Source organism: Microcaecilia unicolor, chromosome 9 (genome assembly GCF_901765095.1).
Source record: "Microcaecilia unicolor chromosome 9, aMicUni1.1, whole genome shotgun sequence".
Classification (NCBI taxonomy): Eukaryota; Metazoa; Chordata; class Amphibia; order Gymnophiona; family Siphonopidae; genus Microcaecilia; species Microcaecilia unicolor.
Window position 1 is genome coordinate 34,919,546 of NC_044039.1, and position 23,550 is coordinate 34,943,095.

The 23,550-nt window shown below is 45.3% G+C and overlaps 1 protein-coding gene across 2 annotated transcripts in view; it reads left to right on the plus strand.

The window, feature by feature from the left end:
- Positions 1-23,550, plus strand: part of TRIM24 (tripartite motif containing 24) — a 387,425-nt gene that overhangs the window by 268,425 nt on the left and 95,450 nt on the right. For both annotated transcript variants that reach the window (XM_030214266.1, XM_030214267.1), the window contains exon 10: positions 22,895-23,104. In XM_030214266.1, coding sequence (XP_030070126.1) covers positions 22,895-23,104 — 210 coding nt within the window. The remainder of the gene's footprint in view (positions 1-22,894; positions 23,105-23,550) is intronic.

The following is a 23,550-nucleotide window of genomic DNA, read 5'->3' on the forward strand; positions in this document are numbered from 1 at the left end:
GAAGGACCTACATTGGCTTCCCATCGAGTATAGAATTAAGTTTAAAATGCTGTTGCTGGTTTTTAAAGTTTTGAATAATTTGGTATCTCTAGTGATTGCAGCAAGTTTCAGTATATACCAACCATCTAGACCTTTAAGGTCTGCATCTGAATCTTTGATTGAAATCCTTTCATATCAAGTGATTAGACTACAAGAGTACTGCTGATCTATATTGAAAGTAGCAGGACCTGAATTATGGAACAGTTTACCTTTTATATTTCAACGTTTTTATTGAAAACAGTGCACAGAAAAAAAGAAATAAAATACTTCAATATACTGTTTCTTAATTCAAAGAACATCCATGAACATAACTTTGCTGTATTACATAGCTTTTCCTAACTGTCTCCAAGTTTTCCCTTGCCCCCCCACCCTCCCATCCTCCCCCCTTGTTTATCTCACTCATGTTAGTTACCATACAGTGTCATGATGAAACAATATACCATTACAAATTATTAACAACAAGGCTTCGACCTTTCTGTGTCATTTTGTCTAAGTAGCATCCCCATACTTTAAGAAATCGCACTTTCCTTTTGCAATATCCTTTCACCTCTTTCGCCTCCCACACCAGCAGCTGGTGCACCTGGTTACGCCAATGCCAGTAAGAAGGCGGTGTGGCTACCGTCCAACATTGCATTATACATTTCTTCGCCACCAGACATAATTTACGATACAGTAATGTTTTATCGGCATTTAGTCTTAATGGTGGTTCTTTCAGATCTAATACCAATTGTAGTGCATTCATGTTTATTCTAGTACCCAGCACACATGTCAAGTAGGTAACTATTTGTCTCCAATATCTCTGTATTACTACGCAACCCCACATCGCGTGAAATAAAGAATTATCATATAAATTGCATTTCAAGCAAAGAGCTGTCTCAATGCCCTCAGATTTATATAGCTGAACTTGAGTAAAGTAGGCTCTATGAAGAATCCTGTACGCACATTCCCTGTAAGCTGCTCCCCCTATTATTCTTGGTATATCTTTTATCTGTGCAATAATGTCCCAAGATTCCAGATTGTGACCCACATCCTTTTCCCATTTCTTTCTAATCTGGGTTAGCTCTTTCCCCGGAGCTATCCCCCATAGTTTCTGATGTATATGAGATATGGATGGAGCATTTTCAGAAATCTCATCAAAAAATTTTTCAATGTTATTCCCCAATTTACGATGCAATGCTTCTTTATCTAAAGTTTGTATATAGTGTTTAAGTTGACAATGCGCGTACTTGTCACCCCATCCCTGCTCACCCTGAGCCAACAGCTGCGGTAGCGGTATTATGTCCCCATTCTCTCCCAATACATCTGCTAAGCGAGTCACTCCTAGCTGTGCCCATCTGTCAAAAGTTTTGTTTTCCAGCCCTGGCACAAATGCAGGATTGCCTCTTATATTTATGTGATCAGTCACTCTTGGATCTCCACCCATTAATGTCCCTAAGAACCTCCACGCTGCTCTGATGGAATTAAGCAGCACATTATGTCTGAGTCTATGTGGAATCTCTTTTTTCTGTAAGTGAGCTAGTGTTATACCATGATATGGATTATACAACGCTTCTTCTATCTCTAAAGGTGTATATTCCTGGGAGTGAAATAGCCAATCTCGCACCTGCCGCAACAGACATGCCATATTATAATATTTAATATTGGGTATTCCCAATCCCCCTTGTCTCCATCCACCCAACATATATTTCAACTGCATCCTAGCTCGTTTTTTGGCCCAACAAAATCTGGACACCAAGCGATACAAACATTTTATATCCTTCTGTAGTAACACTATGGGCAGGATCTGTAATGTATAGAGCCATCTCGGCAATATCACCATTTTGATGAGGCTGATCCTCCCCGCTAAGGACAGCGTTAAGGTGCCCCATGAATCTAACTGCCGAGCCGTCTGCTCCAGTAGTCTGGTGACATTTAAAGTATAAATCTCTCTCGGTTTGATCGGCAGTAAAATCCCTAAATATGTAAAATAATTTGTCGCTCGTTTCAATGGAAAGCCATCCGGCCAGATAGTTTGGATATCTAGATTTATTACAAGAGCTTCAGATTTGTCTATGTTTAGTTTAAAGCCCGAATAATCTCCATATTCCCGAAATATCTCCAAAAGATTCTGTAAAGTCTCCTTCGGTTTTGTAATTATCACCAATAAGTCATCAGCGAATGCAGCAAGTTTAAATTCTTGATTTCTAACCTGTATCCCAGGGATCGCTTTGCAATCACATATGTCTCTAATTAAAGGATCCAATTGGAGCGCAAATAAGAGGGGTGACAGTGGGCACCCTTGCCTAGGTACCCCTACCAATTTGAATTTCACCCGATACATTACCGTTTACCAGAACCTGTGCTCTAGGTAGGTATTACAGAGCTCTAATCGCTTGTACAAAGCTACCCTGAAATCCATACTTCTCTAGCACCGAGTACAGAAAGGGCCACTCCACTCTATCAAATGCTTTTTCAGCATCGAAGCTTATCATTAAAGCCTGGTCATGGGAGTGGCCCAATCCCTCCAACGACGCTATAATTCTCCTCAAATTTTTGGTGATTGATCTTCCTTGCACGAATCCTACCTGGGCCGTATGAATAAGATGAGGTAGTACCCTGCCCAATCTATTTGCTAAAATTTTGGCAAATAATTTGGCTTCTTGGTTAATTAAGGAGATGGGTCTATAAGAAGTTACTAGCTTTTCATCTCTTTTGGGTTTAGGGAATACCACTATCCGGGCCAAGTTTAAATGTGCAGGCATCTTGCCACTTTCCATCCATTCATTGAACACTTTGACCAATGTAGGGACTACCGAGTCTCCCATTAACTTATAAAATTCTGCTTTGTATCCATCAGGGCCAGGGGCTCTGCCTGACTTACTCTGAGCTATCACCCAAGCCACCTCGTCTGCACTAATTTTGGCATTTAATTGATTACAATCAGTAAGTTGTAATTTCGGGGTCTGAACCCCATCCAAGTACATCTCTCCTGAAAGTCCCTCTTGTTCTGATGCTTTATAGAGACTTTGATAATATGTTTGGAACGCTAATCTAATCTCTTGATTGGAGTGGAGACAATTCCCCTTCTTAGTTTTAATAGCTGTTACAGTCCTTGAGGCATATTTTGATGCAATAAGTCTAGCTAGGTATTTGCCTCCTTTGTTCCCATATCGATATAGTTGAAACCGATAATAGGCTTGAGATTTCAATTCTTTATCATGCAAAAGTGAGTTCAGGGTTGTTTGTAATTCCATCACCTCTTGTCTGATCCTAGTACTTGGGGTTGAACTATATTGTCTATTCAATTTAACCAGTTGCCTTTCAAGCCGCACAATTTCTCTATCTCTTGCACGTTTATATTGGGTGACATAACTTATTATTTCTCCTCTTAAAACTGCTTTCGCGGCTTCCCAGAAATTAGTGGTACTCCCAACCGACCCCTCATTGAAATGTTATACTCAGTCCACTTATTTGTAAGTATTCCCCAAACCGTGCATCTCTTAACAAGTAAGCTGGGAACGTCCAACTTTTTAATTTCTCTTCCTCCTCTCCCCCACTCCAGCCCATTCGTATCACCGAATGATCCGATATAACGCAGGGATCTATATGTGCCTCTGTAATGTCTGTGAGTAGTGTGCGGGAAGCAAGCAAATAGTCAATTCTAACCGAGGTGCCATGTGCTCTAGATTGATGTGTATATTCCTTTTCTAGTGGATGCAGTGTCCTCCAGATGTCGACTAGCTCAAGCGTGGTGCAAAAGTCAGGCAAACCCCTAGTGCTTATCCTTCTTAAATCAGTTGGGGGATGTGATCTATCTAGTATAGGATCCCAGGTCATATTAAAATCGCCTCCTAATATCATAGGCAGTGTTTCTAGCTGCATGAGCTGTTTAAGCATTTTCTTATAGAATTTTACATCTATTATGTTAGGAGCATAAATGCTACCCAAATTAATTTTGTCGATTCAGAGTAACAATGCAGAAAACAAATCTACCTTCCGGGTCTCGTATCGTTTTGTGCACCTGGATTGCTATCCCTTTTCTAAAAAGTATTGTCACCCCACCTTTACGCCCCACAGCCGCAGTTGCAACACAGTCTGCAACCCACCACCTAGCCAATTTAGTGTGTTCAATATCTGACAAGTTCGTTTCTTGTAGCATCACTATATCGACTCCAATGCGCTTAAGGTGTCGCAAAATCTTGGAGCACTTGATAGGGGAGTGAATACCTCCTACATTCCAAGATGCTACCTTAATCTATTAACTTCCGGTATTCAGCTATCTATCCCCAAATATCTTTTACATTTGAGAGAGACCAGCCCAGCCTCCAGCCTCCCTCATGTGAATACCAGGCTCTAACAGGCTTCAGCCTTCGTTTACATGACACTGAATAAATCAATCCCCATCTACCCAACCCCCGTTTTGGCCCAATCTCCCCCCTCCCTAACCCTCTTAGTTCCCCCCCTTCTAGTCCCTTCCATTCCCTAAGGAATCAGGTCACTTACAACGCCCCTACTCCTCTTTCCATGATACTTCTTGCTCATCATTATTCGTCTAACGACTATGACAGATTATTCCTGTATATTCCCCTCCAATCAGCCCCCCTCCATTCAGTGTTTCCTTTCTCCTTCCAAATAAAGTAAATGAACCTAAACCACATCAACTGCCCTATTACATATTCAGTCCTCTCTGTCCAACCCACAACCACCCCTATCGGGTATTTTATCTTCCCAAACAGTGAGCTATACTTTCATCACTTAACAACAGTTTGTTTTTGTTTCTTTCATTTATATCAGGATGTTTAGAATTTGCAACGCTGGTCTCAGTGAGCAGGATAATGTTCAAACAGTGTCAGTGCACCAACAATTGTCCAAATGGTAATCCAGCTCTCCCTTTAATTTATCAGGATCTCATATCCATCCTATACAGCATCACCGATATCCTAGCAATGCCCGCCAACCATATTGTCTTCCACTCAATTCTCATGCTCATCAATACGTATATAAAATTCAATGTCTCAAATTAGGGTTCTTATTCAGTAGACGTTCACATAAAAAGACCATCTTACCATACTATATCCAATCTACGCGGGTTTCCTCTGTGCGGTCGTTTTTCATGTTCAATATCTTCCAAGGTGATTTGTAATCCAAAGTTCTATAGCAGTTCTGTGTATTACAATCGCCAACATTATTGACCCGTTGCATCTGTTGTACAAACAATTGCCGCCTCCTCCACTGAAGTAAACAGCTTTGTTCCCGAGTGATGATTAACCCTCAATTTTGCCGGGTAAAGCGCGCAAATTTGACTTTCCGATTGACGAGCTCAGAAGCAGACTGGCGAAAACTTTTTTCTTTGCGCTGCCAACCGCTGACGAATAGTCTTGGAAACAGAGCACTCTACGATTCCCGCTGTGCAGCTCTTTTCCACTTTGGCAAGGCTTGTAGAATCGCGTTTTTATGAGCAAAATTAAGAATTTTACAAATAACCACACGTGGTCTTCCTTCCCCGTCTGCTTTAGGGCCCAAGCGATGTGCCCTTTCAATTTTCAGCGGGCCCAGTGCCTCCGGCAGTTCAAGCTCATCTGCTAGCCACGTTTCAAGATATCTGCTCAAGTCACGTCTCCTTGCCCCTCCGCCAGACCTACTATGCGAAGGTTATTCCGTCTTGATCTGTTTTCTAAGTCTTCCAACTTTTGTCTACGAGGCAAGTGTTTTTTTTCAACTGACTGACTTCCTGATTCTAATATTCCGACTCGATCTTCGGTATCACTAGCTCGTTGTTGGTAATTTGTCATATCCAGTTGAATCTGAGTTACACTACTGTGTAGCGATTCTAATTTAGTGTCCAGCGAGCTGAGTTTTTTTTCAAGTATGGCTTCTAGGGCCTGTGTGACTTCACCTACGATCTCGGCGGCCCATGCGGATCCAACCGCTGATGTTCCTGGGCTCGCCGGCGCCGCCATTTTGTCCTCAGTCGATCGGCTCTTATCTTTCTCTTTTCGAGCGTATTTTGTCGCCATAATCTTTTAAAGAGGTGATATGGGGATCTCCTGTCGTTTCAATGATCTTTCCTCTCACGGGTGGCAGTTTGAAAGTTCTTTTGAGCGAGTTTAGTAGCTCGATTCTTGAGGAGAAGGCAGGAGCAATGTTTTTAGCTTCTGCTCCTGTGCATAGCGTCACGTGACCCCCACAGTTTACCTTTTAATATTAAGGAAGATTGTGACCCTTGGTGCACGTCAAAAGAATTTGAAGACCATGCTGTTTGTGCAGACATGCGGACTGCAGTAACAATGATACATCAAAAACATGACATTACTGGATGCATTGTATACAGAAGTTTGTAAAATATTATAATATATAAATTATTAAAATTTTTAAACTGTAATGCTGGGGAGTAAGATCATGTGATCCACTTGGTATGATTGTTGTGGGGAAAGAATGGACTAATTTCTCTAGTTTGTCCTATTTTGTTTTGATGGAATGTGTATGTTTTTATTGTAACCTGCCAAGAATTATAAGATTGAATGAGATATAAATACGATAAATAAATGTTTTGCAGTTTTAGATCTAAGATTGAAAAAGCTCAACCTATTTGTAGCTTAATCGTACTTTTTAAGGAGCTTAAGAGCATGAGAATTGCCATACTGGGTCAGACCAAAGGTTTCCAACAGTGGCTCATCCAAGTCACAAGTACCAGGCAGGATCTAAAAAGCAGATAGCCACTGCTTATCCCTGGGTGTAAGTAGCATGAAACCTTTCTTATCAGTTTATAGATTATTTTCCTTGAGGAATTTGTCCAAACTCTCTTAAACCTAGTCTTGCTAACTACTTTTACCACATCCTCTGGCAATAAGCATTTTCTGCTATTTGTTTTAAACGTACTACTTTGTATTTCATGGTGTGTGTTCCCTAGTCTTTGTACTTTTTGAAAGAATAAATGGTCAGTTTGCATTGACACTTTCCACTGTATTCCAAGATTTTATAGAACTGTCATGTCTCCCCTCAGCCTTCTCAGAGCTGAAGAGCCATAACTAGAGAATGATATGGAGGCAAAGTTTGTCCCTGTGAGCGCTGTCCTCATCCCTACCCTGTCCCCATGAAGGCCCTCAAGCTCTGTCAGATTCCATCTGCACAAGCCTTGAACAGTTATGATTTTATATTTAATTCATTTTATTAAAGTATAAAAAAAAACAGTATTGTGTACAACTATTTTATAAATCACAAACAATACAGTTCAAGGAGCAACAAAAACCCCTGTCTCCCCTCCCCCCTCACAGATCCCTGTACTATCGGGAAAACTGAACAAGCCAAATTACTACAAAATTACATATAGAAAATTCATGCTAACAGAATACCTCAATCACACACTCAACACAAATTCCAAATACATAATAGCTGACCAAAAATGATAAACATAAATTAAACCAAAATCGTTTATCGTTCATTTACTAGACCGTCACTTATTACAGGAGTAAATCAGAACCGTTTACAATATAAAATCACATTAAAATAGAGAATGAACAACACACTGGAATCCATTTGTGATAGGAAAGCACTGCAAAAGTACATACAGATTTTACGGCAATAGCTATAAAACATTAATAAAACATAAAGCTAAAAAATTTGATTAATATAAATATACCTATATATACACATACATATATCTATATATATGCCTGCATATATATGCCCTTTTTTTATATATATTCTAGACATTTGTTTCAACTGACTCTCGAAAAAGATATGTTTTTAAAGCTTTATGAAAATGAGTGTAGGAATCCTCAAGCCTGAGTTCTTTAGGGAGACAGTTCCAAAGAGACGGAGCGAGAAAAAAAAATGCAGATGATCGTGTTGATTCCCATCTAGCTTTGGATGGATAAGGGATTACAAGTCTATTGTCCATCAATGACCGAAGTGTCCGAGTTGGTGTATAAGGAATAATAAGATTAGACAAATATGGAGGACTAAAAGAATGAAAAGCTTTATGTGTCAATATCAGAACTTTAAATTTTAATCTTGCTTCTATTGGAAGCCAGTGCAATTGGTATAGTAATGGAGTGATCCTGTCGTATTTTGACGCTCTACAGATGATATAAGCTGCTGTATTTTGTATCATCTGTAGTCGTTTTAGATTGAGTTTTGAAAGACCTGCATACACTATGTTACAATAATCTAAACGCTATAAAATGTAGGCATAAGTTAGTGTGCACAGGGATGATTTATCTAAAAAGTTTCTTTTCGATCGTATTTTGCGTAGTTGATAAAAAGATTTCTTTATCACATCAGACACTTGTTCATTGAAGGATAAAGAAGAATCAATAATAATACCCAGGTATCTAAATGATTGTACCCGTGGGTATTTGTTTACCAAACAGGGTTGGTGTTAAAAGTTGGAATAGGTCCAGAACCCGTTATCCATGAGGTTATTGTTTTTTCTGGATTTAATACCAATTTATACTCTAATAGCCAATCGGCCACCTTCCCAAGGCAATTTTGGAGTGGTGTAAGATCAATATTTATTGCCTTCACATAATGGATTAAAAGGAAATCATCCGCGTATGAATAAAAACTAATACCTAAAGGTTGAATAAGCAGTGAAAGTGGACTAACATATAGATTAAATAACATAAGAGATAGAACTGATCCTTGTGGTACCCCACACAGACTGAAATGCGAATTTGAAATAGATTGATTTTGAGTAACTTTAAATGAACGATTTGTAAGGTAGGAAGTGAACCAGTTGTAAACTGTACCTGAAATCCCAATTTCTTTTAACCGTTGTAATAATAAAGTATGGTCTATCAGGTCAAAAGCCGCAGAGAGATCTAATGAAACAACTAATGCAATATAGCCTTGCTCTAATCTAGAATAAATTTCACTTAAAAGTGATGTTAAAACCGTTCCTGTGCTGTAGCCTTTTCTAAAGCCTGATTGTCTAGGATGTAATAGATTCTTTTTCTCGACGTAGGATTGCAATTGTTTAAACACGATTGTTTGTAATATTTTAGATATACATTGTAGATTCGAGACTGGACGATAATTTCCCAGAGACTGGGGATCTAATGAAGGCTTTTTTAGTATTGGCCTTACCAAAGTCTCTTTGAGAGCTTGGGGGACTAGTCCCTCTGTGAGGCTTTTAGTAATGATCGAATAAAGGTAGATTTGTACTTCTAATGAAGAATTTTTTTAGCCAAATTGATTGTATTGGATCTAAGGAATTGTAAGTTAGTGAAAGCTTTGAGATGGTAACTAAAAAAGAGGTTAAGGATGGAATCTCAAATATAGTCCATTGTTCTGATGGTAGTATAGTGCATACCATCTCTGTTCTTACTGACTTGGTCAAATTAGTTCTTAATATGGCTATCTTAGATAAGAAAAATTTAGCTAACAGTTCAAGAAACCACACCTTGCATGTAGTACAACACCAAAGAAATAGAAAGAGGTGCATTTCCTCCTATACGTTACAAAATATAAAGATCACACATGCCAGGGATGGTGTTAGGGGAGTTGTAACTAGGGCAGCTGCCCCTGGCCAAAGAGAGCACTAAATCTGCTGGAAGCAGAAGACACAGCCTGGTAGTGTCCCCTCCCAAATTTCTGCCCTGGGCCCCAGCCATGTCTAACATTAGCTCTGGCAGGATACACATTTCAAATATGATATATTCTGATCACAAAATAGAAAATGCAATTATTTTTCTACCTTTTGTTGTCAGGTCATTTTATTTTTCAAATCATGTTGTTCCCAGGCTCTGTTTTCTATTCCCCTCTGTCTTCTCTTAGCTCACTTGCCATGGTCTCCTGTCTATTTGATATTCCTTCTTTCTCCATGCTCACCATCCATCTTCCATCTCCATGTACCTATCTTTCCCCATGTTCGGCATATCTCTTCTCTGTATCCCCTGTACGTCCCTGTCCAGCATCTCCACTATGTCCATCTCCCTGTTTTCATCATCACCACTGTATTTCCGTATCCCCTCCACCTGTGTCCAACATCACTCCTCTTTGTCACTATGCGCCCCCCCCCCCAAGTCCAGCATTGTGTTCCTATTCTCCCCCATGTCTAGCATTGTGTTCATATACCATCCGCATGCAGCATCTCCCCTTTGTGTTTCTGCCACTAGGTTCCCCTCTATGCCCATCATCTACTTTCTATTTCTGAATACCTTCCTGTGTCCAGCTTCTCCCTTCTTCCTCTCCCACACCAATGTGTCTCTCTTCCTCCCTCCGCTGTGTGAGTATTTCACTCCCTCTTTCTTCGCCCTCTTGGTTCAGCATCTTATTCCCTTCCCCACTGCAGGTCCAGCACCTCTACATCAGGGATAAAATTTCTAGATGTAATAAATATTTGGATCTGATATTTAGCAGGACATATCTGAATAGAAAAGGGTTTTATCAAGTTAAGTTACTTACTGGGCCAGATCTGGATATTAGCGGCATTTACGAGATAGTTGCCTGGATATCAGTGACACTGTGGCTTGTGGTGAGGCAGTCCAGGGGCAGAGTCAGGGTGGACCCGGAAAGTATCTGGGTGCTGCCAATTTTTAATGCTGGTACCCAGATAACCAGCTGGGCAAGAAGGACCACATAAAATGTTGTTTTAACTATGTCTGCTTAGTTATTTGGATACTGCCGCTGAATTTTGGCGCACCTAGGTGACTTCAAGGAGCTGCTCATACCTGGATAAGGGCCCCACAAGGCTTCCCTATCCCTTGCCCGTTCCCCCAACCCCTTCCAACAGTCATAAGTCTGATCACTAAAAAACCAACCTGTTCAAAAAGGCATACCACAATGATCGATCCTAAATTCCAGATAACGAAACTTATACCAGAACTGGACAAAACTGAACCCTCGATACTTGATTGCTTAATTTACTCTGTCACCATTGAAATTTAACGCAATACCACTTTATTTCTCATTCCAGAAATGAACTCTCTATACCTGACTGCTTAAAGTAATCTGTCACTTGTGAACTTTAATGCAATACCACTCTGTATTTCTCATTCCGATAATGGCGATCGCCACTACGGCATAATGTAGGCCACATTGAGCCTGCAAATAGGTGGGAAAATGTGGGATACAAATGCAACAAATAAATAAATAAATGCTTCTTGGAGCAACTGGTCCAGGAAATGACAAGTTGGGGAGCCATTTTAAATCTAGTCTTCAGCGCAATGCAGGGCATAGTACAAGAGATAACTGTGTCGGATCTTCTGGGAAGCAGTGATCATAACATGATCAAGCTACTATCTGGAGTGAAGCCACAAAGGAAATCAACTGTAGCAGCATTTAATTTTTTGAAAGAAAAATGGTTAAAAAGGAGCTAAAAGGATCGGTTAAATCAGAGATGGACGTTATTTAAAAATACCATGTTGGAAGCCCAGACCAGATGCATTATACATGCTGGCAGAGAAGCAGAGTTCAACGATTGAGATAAAATGGCGGTGGCTCCCGCCAAAACTGGAGCCGACTAAACAGAACCTGCCGTGCCCGAATTGGACACACACACACCCCTCCACCATCACCTCTACCGCAGCATCCAGCGCGATGCAGAACCTACAATATCTGGTCACTTCAATACCCCGCTGCTGACACACAGAACAGTGGCAGAGTTTCTCCGACATGATTCTGCTGCTTTTTTTTTTTTTTAAACAAGCTGTGCCGTGGTCAGAATGGCAAAAAGAACAGAGAAGGTCAGCTGCAACAAAGAGAAGAGGAAGGGAGCCGCCTTGCCCGCTTGCACTTAGAGAACAACTGATTGCTGCAGTATTAATTTAATTTTTTTTTTTAGCGGCTGCCTCTCCCTGCCTGCACTACTCTTCCCCCGGAGAGAGTGAGGTACAAAACAGCACTCCAAGGCCTCAGTTCGGTGCTAGGGAGGACAAGAGGGGAGGGACCTGGCCACCCAGGTGTGACACCCCGAGGCTACCAGAGACCCCCTCGGGCCTCAGCCTCCATTAACCAGCAGAACCTCGGATGCACAGACAGGGAAGAACAAATCCACTAAGCCTTTAAACAAACCAGCCAGAAAGAAAAGCAGAGAACAGGAAAAGGAAGGAAAAAAATAAGGAATGAGACTGAAGGGCTCATCATCTTCCACCTGCTGGAGACTGAGAATACTGGATCTCTCTCTAGCTGGCAAGGGCTCTTATTGGCTCTCTCTCTAGAGTCACAGTTCTCAGTCTCTACCTGCTGGAAGACATGCACAACCCATCAGTCACATTCTGGGCCAGTCTGGCGTGACGCTAAGGAATATCCATCTTTATCTTGATTTCTTTTCTTCTGAAGTTAATTATCCTCTTGTTCTCCTTTTTAACCTCGGATCCCTCAGGTTTGTGGCCTATATAAGAAGATGAGTACAATTTTTCTTTTCTTGTAGTAGTAATGTGTCTTATATATGTCCTCTCATTATATTTCTGTACAAGTTTAATTACTTGACGTTAAATTTGAAAGATTGATATATAGATAGATATCTCCAAGGAAAATAAGTGCTTCCTTTTTATAATGTTTTACATTTTTTATTTTCTAGTTGTATATATACAATGCACTCCATTTAAGTGCACGTCGGATAAGCGCATGCTCTGTTTAACTGCATGCCGTACTTCGGTCCCGTTTTTGTTGCCATCAATTTCTATGGGGACAAACTTCGGTTTAGCGCACCAAGTGCAAGATTCGCTTATATGCATGGTTTAAGACCGCTCCTCTGCAGGAAAAATTCAGCATAAGTGCACGCACAGAATATGGAAGCCGATTGGCATGTGACAAAGGGGCGGTAAATTTGAAATCTCGTTGGTTAACTGCCACAGGCAGAATAAGCGAAAGAAAGTTGTTAGAGTGTACACTGGAGTCGTCGTCGCACAACTGTAAGACTTTAACATTGGCTGAACGAATAGAAGTTCTTAAAAAATTAGAAAACAAAGTCAAGCATCTATTGCTAAAGAATATGGTGTCAATCCCAGTCAAATTTCACATATCTTGAAGCAGAAAGATCAGCTTCTGGAAGACTGGCAAAACAATACAAATCCGCACAGGAAACGAAAACTGGCGGGAAAAGCTGAGGATGTAGAAGATGCTCTTCTTCAGTGTTTTTCTCAAGTGAGGAGCAGACAGTTTCCTGTCGGTGGTCCACTGCTTATGGAGAAAGCTAATCAGCTAGCTGAAAGTTTTGGACTAACTGAATTCAAAGCCACTGTTGGATGGTTGGAAAGATGGAAGGAGAGGAACAACATAAAATTCAAGAAACAGCATGGTGAAAAAGAAGACGCTGATGACTTTTTGGTGCTGAAAATTGGGTTGTTTAAATTCTTCCTACCATCTTGAACGAGTTTGCACCTTGTGACATTTTCAATGCTGACGAAAACGATCTCTACTGGCGAGCGATTCCTGATGGAACACTTGCATTCAAACAAGCCGAAACTACAGGAAGTAAAACGTTGAAGGACCGACTGACGATCCTCCTTTGCTGCAATATGGATGGGAGTGAGAAGTTGGAACCACTTGTCATTGGAAAGAGCAAACAGCCCCATTGCTTCAAGAATGTTAAGCGACTTCCTGTGTCATACGAGGCTAATGCAAATTCATGGATGACTGGGGAAATTTGGAAGCAGTGGCTAAAGAAGTTACACTAGAATGTGGGCACAAAAGCGTCAGATTTTGTTGCTTTGTGATAATTGTGCTGCATACAGTGATGATGTCAAGGTGGTCTTCCTGCCACCAAACACTACCTCTGATCCAACCTATGGATCAGGACATAATAGCCAATTTCAAAAAACATTATCGGGCTCTTGTGCTACGTCGTCTGATGAGCGTTATGGATGACCAGACTGTCAAGGATAAATGTGCTGTTGAACTGGCTCGTAATCTATCACTGTTGGATTCTCTACATATGCAGAAAGAAGCCTGGAATCATGTTACACAGGCACCCATTGTGAACTGCTACAAGCAGGCAAGCTTTGTTAAGGATGTGGAGAGGGACGAAACAGATGCAGCTGTTGCACACGCGTCAGATGAACAGGCTATTGACATCCCAGCCGATGTTACTGAAGAGAAGCTTCAACAGTACGTAGATGTTGATTACGATCTACAAACAGCTGACGACAGCACTGATGTTGAGATATAAGCCTACACGCAGGCAACAGCTAATGATGAAACAGATGATGAAATGAGCAGCGAGGCACATGCTGACGAAATTAACCTCCTTCTATTTTTTTTTTGTTACATTTGTACCCCGCACTTTTTCCCACTCATGGCAGGCTCAATGCGGCAGGCAATGGAGGGTTAAATGACTTGCCCAGAGTCACAAGGAGCTGCCTGTGCCGGGAATCGAACTCAGTTCCCCAGGACCAAAGTCCACCACCCTAACCACTATCACTTTTGCAAGAGCGTTGGAGAGTCTCAACACCGTATGGGCCTATCTGGATGCCACTGGATGTCAGTGCTATGACAGTTTTTACCGTCTGGCAAACGTAGTCTATGGAACTCACAGGCACAATAATGTATTTAGAGGACTATCACTGATTGCTTCAAGTTAGCCTGTCAGTTAATGGAGACTGTATAACGTCAGTTAACCAGACATCACTGCGGAAACCCAGGCCAAAGTATCGGCCTGCTTATCCGACATTGCTGCCTGGATGTCCAACCGCCACCTGAAACTGAACATGGCCAAGACCAAACTTATTGTTTTCCCACCTAAAGCCACTTCTCCTCTCCCTTCACTCTCTATCTGTTGATAACACCCTCATCGTCCCCGTCTCATCTGCCCGCAATCTTGGTGTCATCTTCGACTCCTCCCTCTCCTTCTCTGCGCATATCCAGCAGATAGCCCTGTCGCTTCTTCCTCTATAACATTAGCAAAATTCACCCCTTCCTCTCTGAGCACACCACCCGAACTCTCATCCACTCTCTCATTACCTCTCGCCTTGACTACTGCAACCTACTCTTCACTGGCCTCCCACTTAGCCATCTATCCCCCCTTCAGTCCGTTCAGAACTCTGCTGCACGTCTTATCTTCCGCCTTGACCGATATACTCATATCAGTTCTCTCCTCAAGTCACTTCACTGGCTTCTGATCAGATACCGCATACAGTTCAAGCTTCTCCTACTAACCTACAAATGCACTCGATCTGCAGCCCCACCTTACCTCTCTACCCTCATCTCCCCTTACGTCCCTACCCGTAACCTCCGCTCTCAAGACAAATCCCTCCTTTCAGTACCCTTTATCCACCACTGCCAACTCCAGGCCCCGCCCTTTCTGCTTCGCCTCACCCCATGCTTGGAACAAACTCCCTGAGCCCATACGCCAGGCCCCCTCCCTACCCATCTTCAAATCATTGCTCAAAGCCCACCTCTTCAGTGTTGCCTTCGGCACCTAACCACTACACCTCTACTCAGGAAATCTAGGCTACCCCAACTTGACATTTCGTCCTTTAGATTGTATGCTCCTTTGAGCAGGGACCGTCCTTCTTTGCTAATTTGTACAGCGCTGCGTAACCCTAGTAGCACTCTAGAAATGTTTAGTAGTACTGTATATTCGTATAATAAACAGTACTGTACATATGTTTATCAGATGCCAAGCTTCTTTGGGTCACAACGGTTAAGTGCACGCTCCGGTTATCTGCATTTATTTCTTTGGTCCCAGACCCTTGCACTTAAGCGGATTGCACTGTACTTATTAAGTAGCTATCAAATAGCAGTGTCACAGATGTTCTCTTGCTACCACTTAGATTAGCACACTCCTCATCCCCCTTCTCTCTAGGTTGCCCTCTCCGTTCAGCGTCTGAGATTTTGTTGTCCTTTGTCTTCTTCCTCGCTATGCCTTACCATTTCCCATGAGACTGCCTTCAGTTACTTTGGTGCAAAGCTATGGAACTCCCTTCCCTCCTCCCTTAGATCTATTCTTTCCCTCCATACCTTTAAAACTCTCCTGAAAACTTTCCTTTTCACTGAGGCCTTCAACCTCAACACCAGCTGTATCTAGTCCTGACCTCACTTACCTTCTTCTGCAGTTTCTGCCTCCTCTACCTTAATGGAATTTTATTTTATGTAAACTGCATAGTTGCCATTGATGGCTTCCTTCACGCTATAGAAAGAAGTGCAAATTAATTAAAAGTGTATACAAGGTGCCAATTGTTTATAGTATACTTATCTTACTGTTTACAGGGGTTTTTTTTTTGTATTTTTGAATCTTATTTGGAATTTTATTATGCCTTTTCAAGGGTAATTCAAAGCAAGTTGCATTCAGGTATGGTAGGTAGGTATTTATTTGTAAGCATTGCTGACTAGGAGGCAAGTCAAAAATGGTTAGGTAAGAAAACCAATTATTTTCCCTTTCTTTTGGGTCATGCAGGCATTTTGTTTTAGCCTCTTGAAGAAAACAGTGTAGTTTTCTGCATTCCCATGGACCACACTTAGTCCTCAGAGAGTGGACTGAAAAAGGCTGAACATGGTGGACTGGTCTCTCTTGAATCTAATCTACTGTTACTATTGCATTATTTTTGTAACCCAATCGGTTCTTTTATGCATCTTATATTTCCTATTTTCTCCGAGGACAAGCAGGCTGCTTGTTCTCACTGATGGGTGACGTCCACGGCAGCCCCTCCAATCGGAAACTTCACTAGCAAAGTCCTTTGCTAGCCCTCGCGCGCCCGCGCGCACCGCGCATGCGCGGCCGTCTTCCCGCCCGAAACCGGCTCGAGCCGGCCAGTCTTCTTTTGTCCGCACTCGGTACGGTCGTGTTTTCGCCGTGTCGAGCCCCGGAAAGTCGACCTCGCGCGTCCAAATTATTTTTGAGCGTGTTTTTTCCTTCGGGAAAGCTTTGTTTAAGTCGGGAAGTGCTCCGGAAACCCTCCGCCGGGTTTCGTGTCAATCCTCCCCGTACTTCCAGCTTTTTGCCCCGGTAAGTTTTCTTTCGTCGTCGGGGTAGGCCTCTTTTCGGCCTCGGTCGAGATTTTTTCTCCCTCTAAATTTTTGGTGCTTCAAATTTCGCCATTTCGGCTTTTGATTTCGCCGGCGTGATTTTTCCGCCCATGACATCGAAGCCTTCCAGCGGCTTCAAGAAGTGCACCCAGTGCGCCCGGGTTATCTCGCTCACTGATCGACACTCGTCGTGTCTTCAGTGTCTGGGGGCCGAGCACCGCCCTCAGAACTGCAGTCTGTGTTCCCTGCTTCAAAGGCGGACTCAGGTAGCGAGACTAGCCCAGTGGAACGTGTTGTTCTCGGGCTCTTCGTCGGCATCGGCACCGGGATCTTCGAGTGCATCGACGTCGTCAGCGTCCAGACCATCTTCCTCGGCCGCCCCTGCATCGAGTGCATCGAGGCATCGGGCCTCTGCATCGGCGCCGAGACATCGGATAGCTGCATCGACGTCGGTGGTACCAGGACCTCGTCTGCTGATGTCGTCGGACGGTGGTGCATCGGGTGGAGTGCAGGTGAGGGCTGTCCATTCCCCTGCTGGTGGCGGTGAGCCCTCGGGTGGGTCTCCTCCTACCCTGAGGGCTCCTGCGGTACAGCCCCCCCGAGATCGACCTTCTTCAGTCTCGGCCCCGAGGAAGCGACGGATGGATTCGACGTCCTCCTCGTCGGTGCCGGGGAGCTCCGGTGACATGCTTCGGAAGAAATCGAAGAAGCATCGACACCGGTCTCCTCCCCGTGTCGGCACCGAGAGCTCTGGGTCGCCGAGGGATTCGGCACCCAGCAGGCATCGGCACCGAGAGGACCGCTCACCCTCTGTTCAGGAGGTGTCGATGCGCTCCGCTCTGGACAGCCCGGAACAGCCTCCACGCCCGGAACAGGTACTGACGTCGACGCCTGCATCGACCTCCATGCCTTTCTCTGCAGCCGCTCTGAACGAGAGCCTCCGGGCCGTTCTCCCAGAGATTCTGGGGGAGCTGTTGCGCCCTACCCCTCCGGTACCGGCGGTACTTGCGCCTCCGGTACCGTCGAGCGTGGCGCCGGCTGGCCCATCGCCCGGGGTGAGGTCCCCGACGTCGGTACCGCGTGCGGTGCCGACTGCGGCCACCTCCCAGGAAGGCTCCCCGACTACGTCGGCGGAGGGAGCTTCGCCGATGCGGGCGAGGGAGTCTACCTCTCGACGCCCCCATCGTGGACGTGGCTCCACGGAGTCGAGCCGGGCGCGGTTGCAGACGCAGGTCCGTGAACTTGTGTCTGACACCGAGGGTGAGGCCTCGTGGGAAGAAGAAGAAGATCCCAGATATTTCTCTGACGAGGAGTCTGAGGGTCTTCCTTCTGATCCCACTCCCTCTCCTGAAAGACAGCTTTCTCCTCCCGAGAGTCTGTCTTTTGCTTCCTTTGTCCGGGAGATGTCTACGGCCATCCCCTTCCCGGTGGTTGTGGAGGACGAGCCCAGGGCTGAAATGTTTGAGCTCCTGGACTATCCTTCTCCACCTAAGGAAGCGTCCACGGTTCCCTTGCATCATGTCCTAAAAAAGACATTGCTTGCGAACTGGACGAAACCGCTAACTAATCCCCACATCCCCAAGAAGCTCGAGTCCCAGTACCGGATCCATGGGGACCCAGAGCTGATGCGCACCCAGTTGCCTCACGACTCTGGAGTTGTGGATCTGGCCCTAAAGAAGGCTAAGAGTTCTAGAGAGCATGCTTCGGCGCCCCCGGGCAAAGACTCTAGAACCTTAGACTCCTTTGGGAGGAAGGCCTACCATTCCTCTATGCTCGTGGCCAAAATTCAGTCTTACCAGCTCTACACGAGCATACACATGCGGAATAATGTGCGGCAGTTGGCGGGCTTGGTTGATGCTCTTCCCCCTGAGCAAGCCAAGCCTTTTCAGGAGGTGGTCAGGCAGCTGAAGGCGTGCAGAAAATTCCTGGCCAGAGGAGTTTATGACACTTTTGATGTTGCGTCTAGGGCCGCTGCTCAAGGTGTGGTGATGCGCAGGCTCTCATGGCTGCGTGCCGCCGACCTGGAGAATAGACTCCAGCAGCGGATTGCGGACTCGCCTTGCCGTGCGGATAACATTTTTGGCGAAAAAGTCGAACAGGTGGTAGAGTCTCTCCACCAGCGGGACACCGCATTCGACAAGTTCGCCCGCCGGCAGCCTTCAGCTTCTACCTCTACAGGTAGACGATTTTTCGGGGGAAGGAAGACTGTTCCCTATACTTCTGGCAAGCGTAGGTACAATCCTCCTTCCCGACAGCCTGCGGCCCAGGCTAAGCCCCAGCGCGCTCGCTCTCGTCAGCAGCGTGCGCCTCAGCAAGGCCCCGCGGCTCCCCAGCAAAAGCAAGGGGCGAGCTTTTGACTGGCTCCAGCAGAGCATAGCCGACATCCAAGTGTCAGTGCCGGGCGACCTGCCAGTCGGAGGGAGGTTGAAAGCTTTTCACCAAAGGTGGCCTCTCATAACCTCCGATCAGTGGGTTCTTCAAATAGTCCGGCAAGGATACACCCTCAATTTGGCCTCAAAACCTCCAAATTGCCCACCGGGAGCTCAGTCCTACAGCTTCCAGCACAAGCAGGTACTTGCAGAGGAACTCTCCGCCCTTCTCAGCGCCAATGCGGTCAAGCCCGTGCCATCCGGGCAAGAAGGGCTGGGATTCTATTCCAGGTACTTCCTTGTGGAAAAGAAACAGGGGGGATGCGTCCCATTTTAGACCTAAGGGCCCTGAACAAATATCTCGTAAAAGAAAAGTTCAGGATGCTTTCCCTGGGCACCCTTCTCCCCATGATTCAGCAAAACGATTGGCTATGCTCTCTGGACTTGAAGGATGCCTACACACACATCCCGATACTGCCAGCTCACAGACAGTATCTGCGATTTCAGCTGGGCACACGCCACTTCCAGTACTGTGTGCTACCCTTTGGGCTCGCTTCTGCGCCCAGGGTGTTCACAAAGTGCCTAGCTGTGGTAGCAGCGGCGCTTCGCAGGCTGGGGGTGCACGTGTTCCCATATCTCGACGATTGGCTGGTGAAGAACACATCCGAGGCAGGAGCCCTGCAGTCCATGCAGATGACTATTCGCCTCCTGGAGCTACTGGGGTTTGTGATAAATTACCCAAAGTCCCATCTTCTCCCAGTGCAGAAACTCGAATTCATCGGAGCCCTGCTGGATTCTCGGACGGCTCGCGCCTATCTCCCAGAGACGAGGGCCAACAACCTGTTGTCCCTCGTCTCACGGGTGCGAGCGTCCCAGCAGATCACAGCTCGGCAGATGTTGAGATTGCTGGGCCATATGGCCTCCACAGTTCATGTGACTCCCATGGCCCGCCTTCACATGAGATCTGCTCAATGGACCCTAGCCTCCCAGTGGTATCAGGCCGCTGGGGGTCTAGAGGACGTGATCCACCTGTCCACGAGTTTTCTCGAATCCCTGTTGTGGTGGACGATTTGCTCCAATTTGACTCTGGGACGTCCCTTCCAAATTCCTCAGCCACAAAAAGTGCTGACCACGGATGCGTCTCTCCTGGGATGGGGAGCTCATGTCGATGGGCTTCACACCCAAGGAAAGTGGTCCCTCCAAGAACGCGATCTACAGATCAATCTTCTGGAGTTGCGAGCGATCTGGAACGCTCTGAAGGCTTTCAGAGATCGGCTGTCCCACCAAATTATCCAAATTCAGACAGACAATCAGGTTGCCATGTACTATGTCAACAAGCAGGGGGGCACCGGATCTCGCCCCCTGTGTCAGGAAGCCGTCAGCATGTGGCTCTGGGCTCGCCGTCAAGGCATGGTGCTCCAAGCCACATATTTGGCAGGCGTAAACAACAGTCTGGCCGACAGGTTGAGCAGGATTATGCAACCTCACGAGTGGTCGCTCAGTTCCCGTGTGGTACGACAGATCTTCCAGGTGTGGAGCACCCCCTTGGTAGATCTCTTCGCATCTCGAGTGAACCACAAAGTCCCTCAGTTCTGTTCCAGGCTTCAGGCCCACGGCAGACTGGCATCGGATGCCTTCCTCCTGGATTGGGGGGAGGGCCTGCTGTATGCTTATCCTCCCATCCCTCTGGTGGGGAAGACTTTGTTGAAACTCAAGCAAGACCGAGGCACCATGATTCTGATCGCTCCTTTTTGGCCGCGTCAGATCTGGTTCCTTCTTCTTCTGGAGTTATCCTCCGAAGAACCGTGGAGATTGGAGTGTTTTCCGACCCTCATCACGCAGGACGAAGGGGCTCTTCTGCATCCCAACCTCCAGTCTCTGGCTCTCACGGCCTGGATGTTGAGGGCGTAGACTTTGCCTCTTTGGGTCTGCCAGAGGGTGTCTCCCGCATCTTGCTTGCTTCCAGGAAAGACTCCACTAAGAGAAGTTACTTCTTTCATTGGAGGAGGTTTGCCGTCTGGTGTGACAGCAAGGCCCTAGATCCTCGCTCTTGTCCTACACAGACCCTGCTTGAATACCTTCTGCACTTGTCTGAGTCTGGTCTGAAGACCAACTCCGTAAGGGTTCACCTTAGTGCAATCAGTGCATACCATTACCAAGTGGAAGGTAAGCCGATCTCAGGACAGCCTTTAGTTGTTCGCTTCATGAGAGGTTTGCTTTTGTCAAAGCCCCCTGTCAAGCCTCCTACAGTGTCATGGGATCTCAATGTCGTTCTCACCCAGCTGATGAAACCTCCTTTTGAGCCACTGAATTCCTGCCATCCGAAGTACTTGACCTGGAAGGTCATTTTCTTGGTGGCAGTTACTTCGGCTCGTAGAGTCAGTGAGCTTCAGGCCCTGGTAGCCCAGGCCCCTTACACCAAATTTCATCACAACAGAGTAGTCCTCCGCACTCACCCTAAGTTTCTGCCAAAGGTCGTGTCGGAGTTCCATCTGAACCAGTCAATTGTCTTGCCAACATTCTTTCCCCGTCCTCATTCCTGCCCTGCTGAACGTCAGCTGCACACATTGGACTGCAAGAGAGCATTGGCCTTCTACCTGGAGCGGACACAGCCCCACAGACAGTCCGCCCAATTGTTTGTTTCTTTTGATCCCAATAGGAGGGGAGTGGCTGTAGGGAAACGCACCATATCCAATTGGCTAGCAGATTGCATTTCCTTCACTTACGCCCAGGCGGGGCTGGCTCTTGAGGGTCATGTCACGGCTCATAATGTTAGAGCCATGGCTGCGTCGGTAGCCCACTTGAAGTCAGCCTCCATTGAAGAAATTTGCAAAGCTGCGACGTGGTCATCTGTCCACACATTCACATCTCATTACTGCCTGCAGCAGGATACCCGACGCGACAGTCGGTTCGGGCAGTCAGTTCTTCAGAACCTGTTTGGGCTTTAGGATCCAACTCCACCCCCCGAGGGCCCTGTTTGTTCTGTTCCAGGCTACACTCTCAGTTAGTTGGTAAATTTTTTAGGTCAATCTCAGTTATGTCCTCGCCGTTGCGAGGCCCAATTGACCAATGTTGTTGTTTTGAGTGAGCCTGGGGGCTAGGGATACCCCATCAGTGAGAACAAGCAGCCTGCTTGTCCTCGGAGAAAGCGAATGCTACATACCTGTAGAAGGTATTCTCCGAGGACAGCAGGCTGATTGTTCTCACCAACCCGCCCGCCTCCCCTTTGGAGTTGTGTCTTCCCTTGAACTGTATTGTCTTGCTACATACTGGACTGGCCGGCTCGAGCCGGTTTCGGGCAGGAAGACGGCCGCGCATGCGCGGTGCGCGCGGGCGCGCGAGGGCTAGCAAAGGACTTTGCTAGTGAAGTTTCCGATTGGAGGGGCTGCCGTGGACGTCACCCATCAGTGAGAACAATCAGCCTGCTGTCCTCGGAGAATACCTTCTACAGGTATGTAGCATTCGCTTTTCCTACATGTGACATAAATGCCATACTTCACTGACTTGTGCGTTAAGTGTAGCTTTACTTAAACAATGTTTACTTTGTAAATAGCTTCAGTGAATTAAATACAGTAAGCCTATTTTTTAAATTCCCTCAGGTACAACGCTTGCCTAACTTTCAAAATCTGAATGCTAAATCGAGTGCCTCAGGTGTTACTACCCAGCAGATGAGATACCCTTCAAACGTCCAGAACATGCAGATTATGCAGAATGCCCAAAATATGCAGAATGTCCAGAACATGGCAAGGCGAAGTTTTAGACCTAACCCATTGCAAATGGCCTTTTTAGCTCAACAGGCTATGAAACAGGTATAGTCCCTTTCATCTGTCTTCTCTTTTCTTCCCCTTGAGAATGAAAATGAAGGATGATTGTGCACTTTAAATCTCTGGAAGTGACATCTCAGAAGACTGGATGACATTTAAGTGAGTATTTTAGATCTCAGATATAAATGGTTAAGACCCATTTGTAATTTTGAAATTTCAATAAAAATAAGCAAAGATATGCTTCTTTAAAGAGAGGCTGGTTGAGAGTAATGACTCTTTGGTCTTTCACATGCTGAGACACCTCTTAGCAATGACCATGTCACACTTCTCTTTGAATTTTTGACGACTTTAAAATCATATTTGTGCCTCCCTGTTCTTTTCAAGCTGTTCATTAAATTTCTCCAAGTTACTTTGCCTTTACTTTGCATTCCTTATTCAAAAGTACTTATTTCATTCCCCGTCTTCCTATATTAGTTTGCCACCACTTAAAT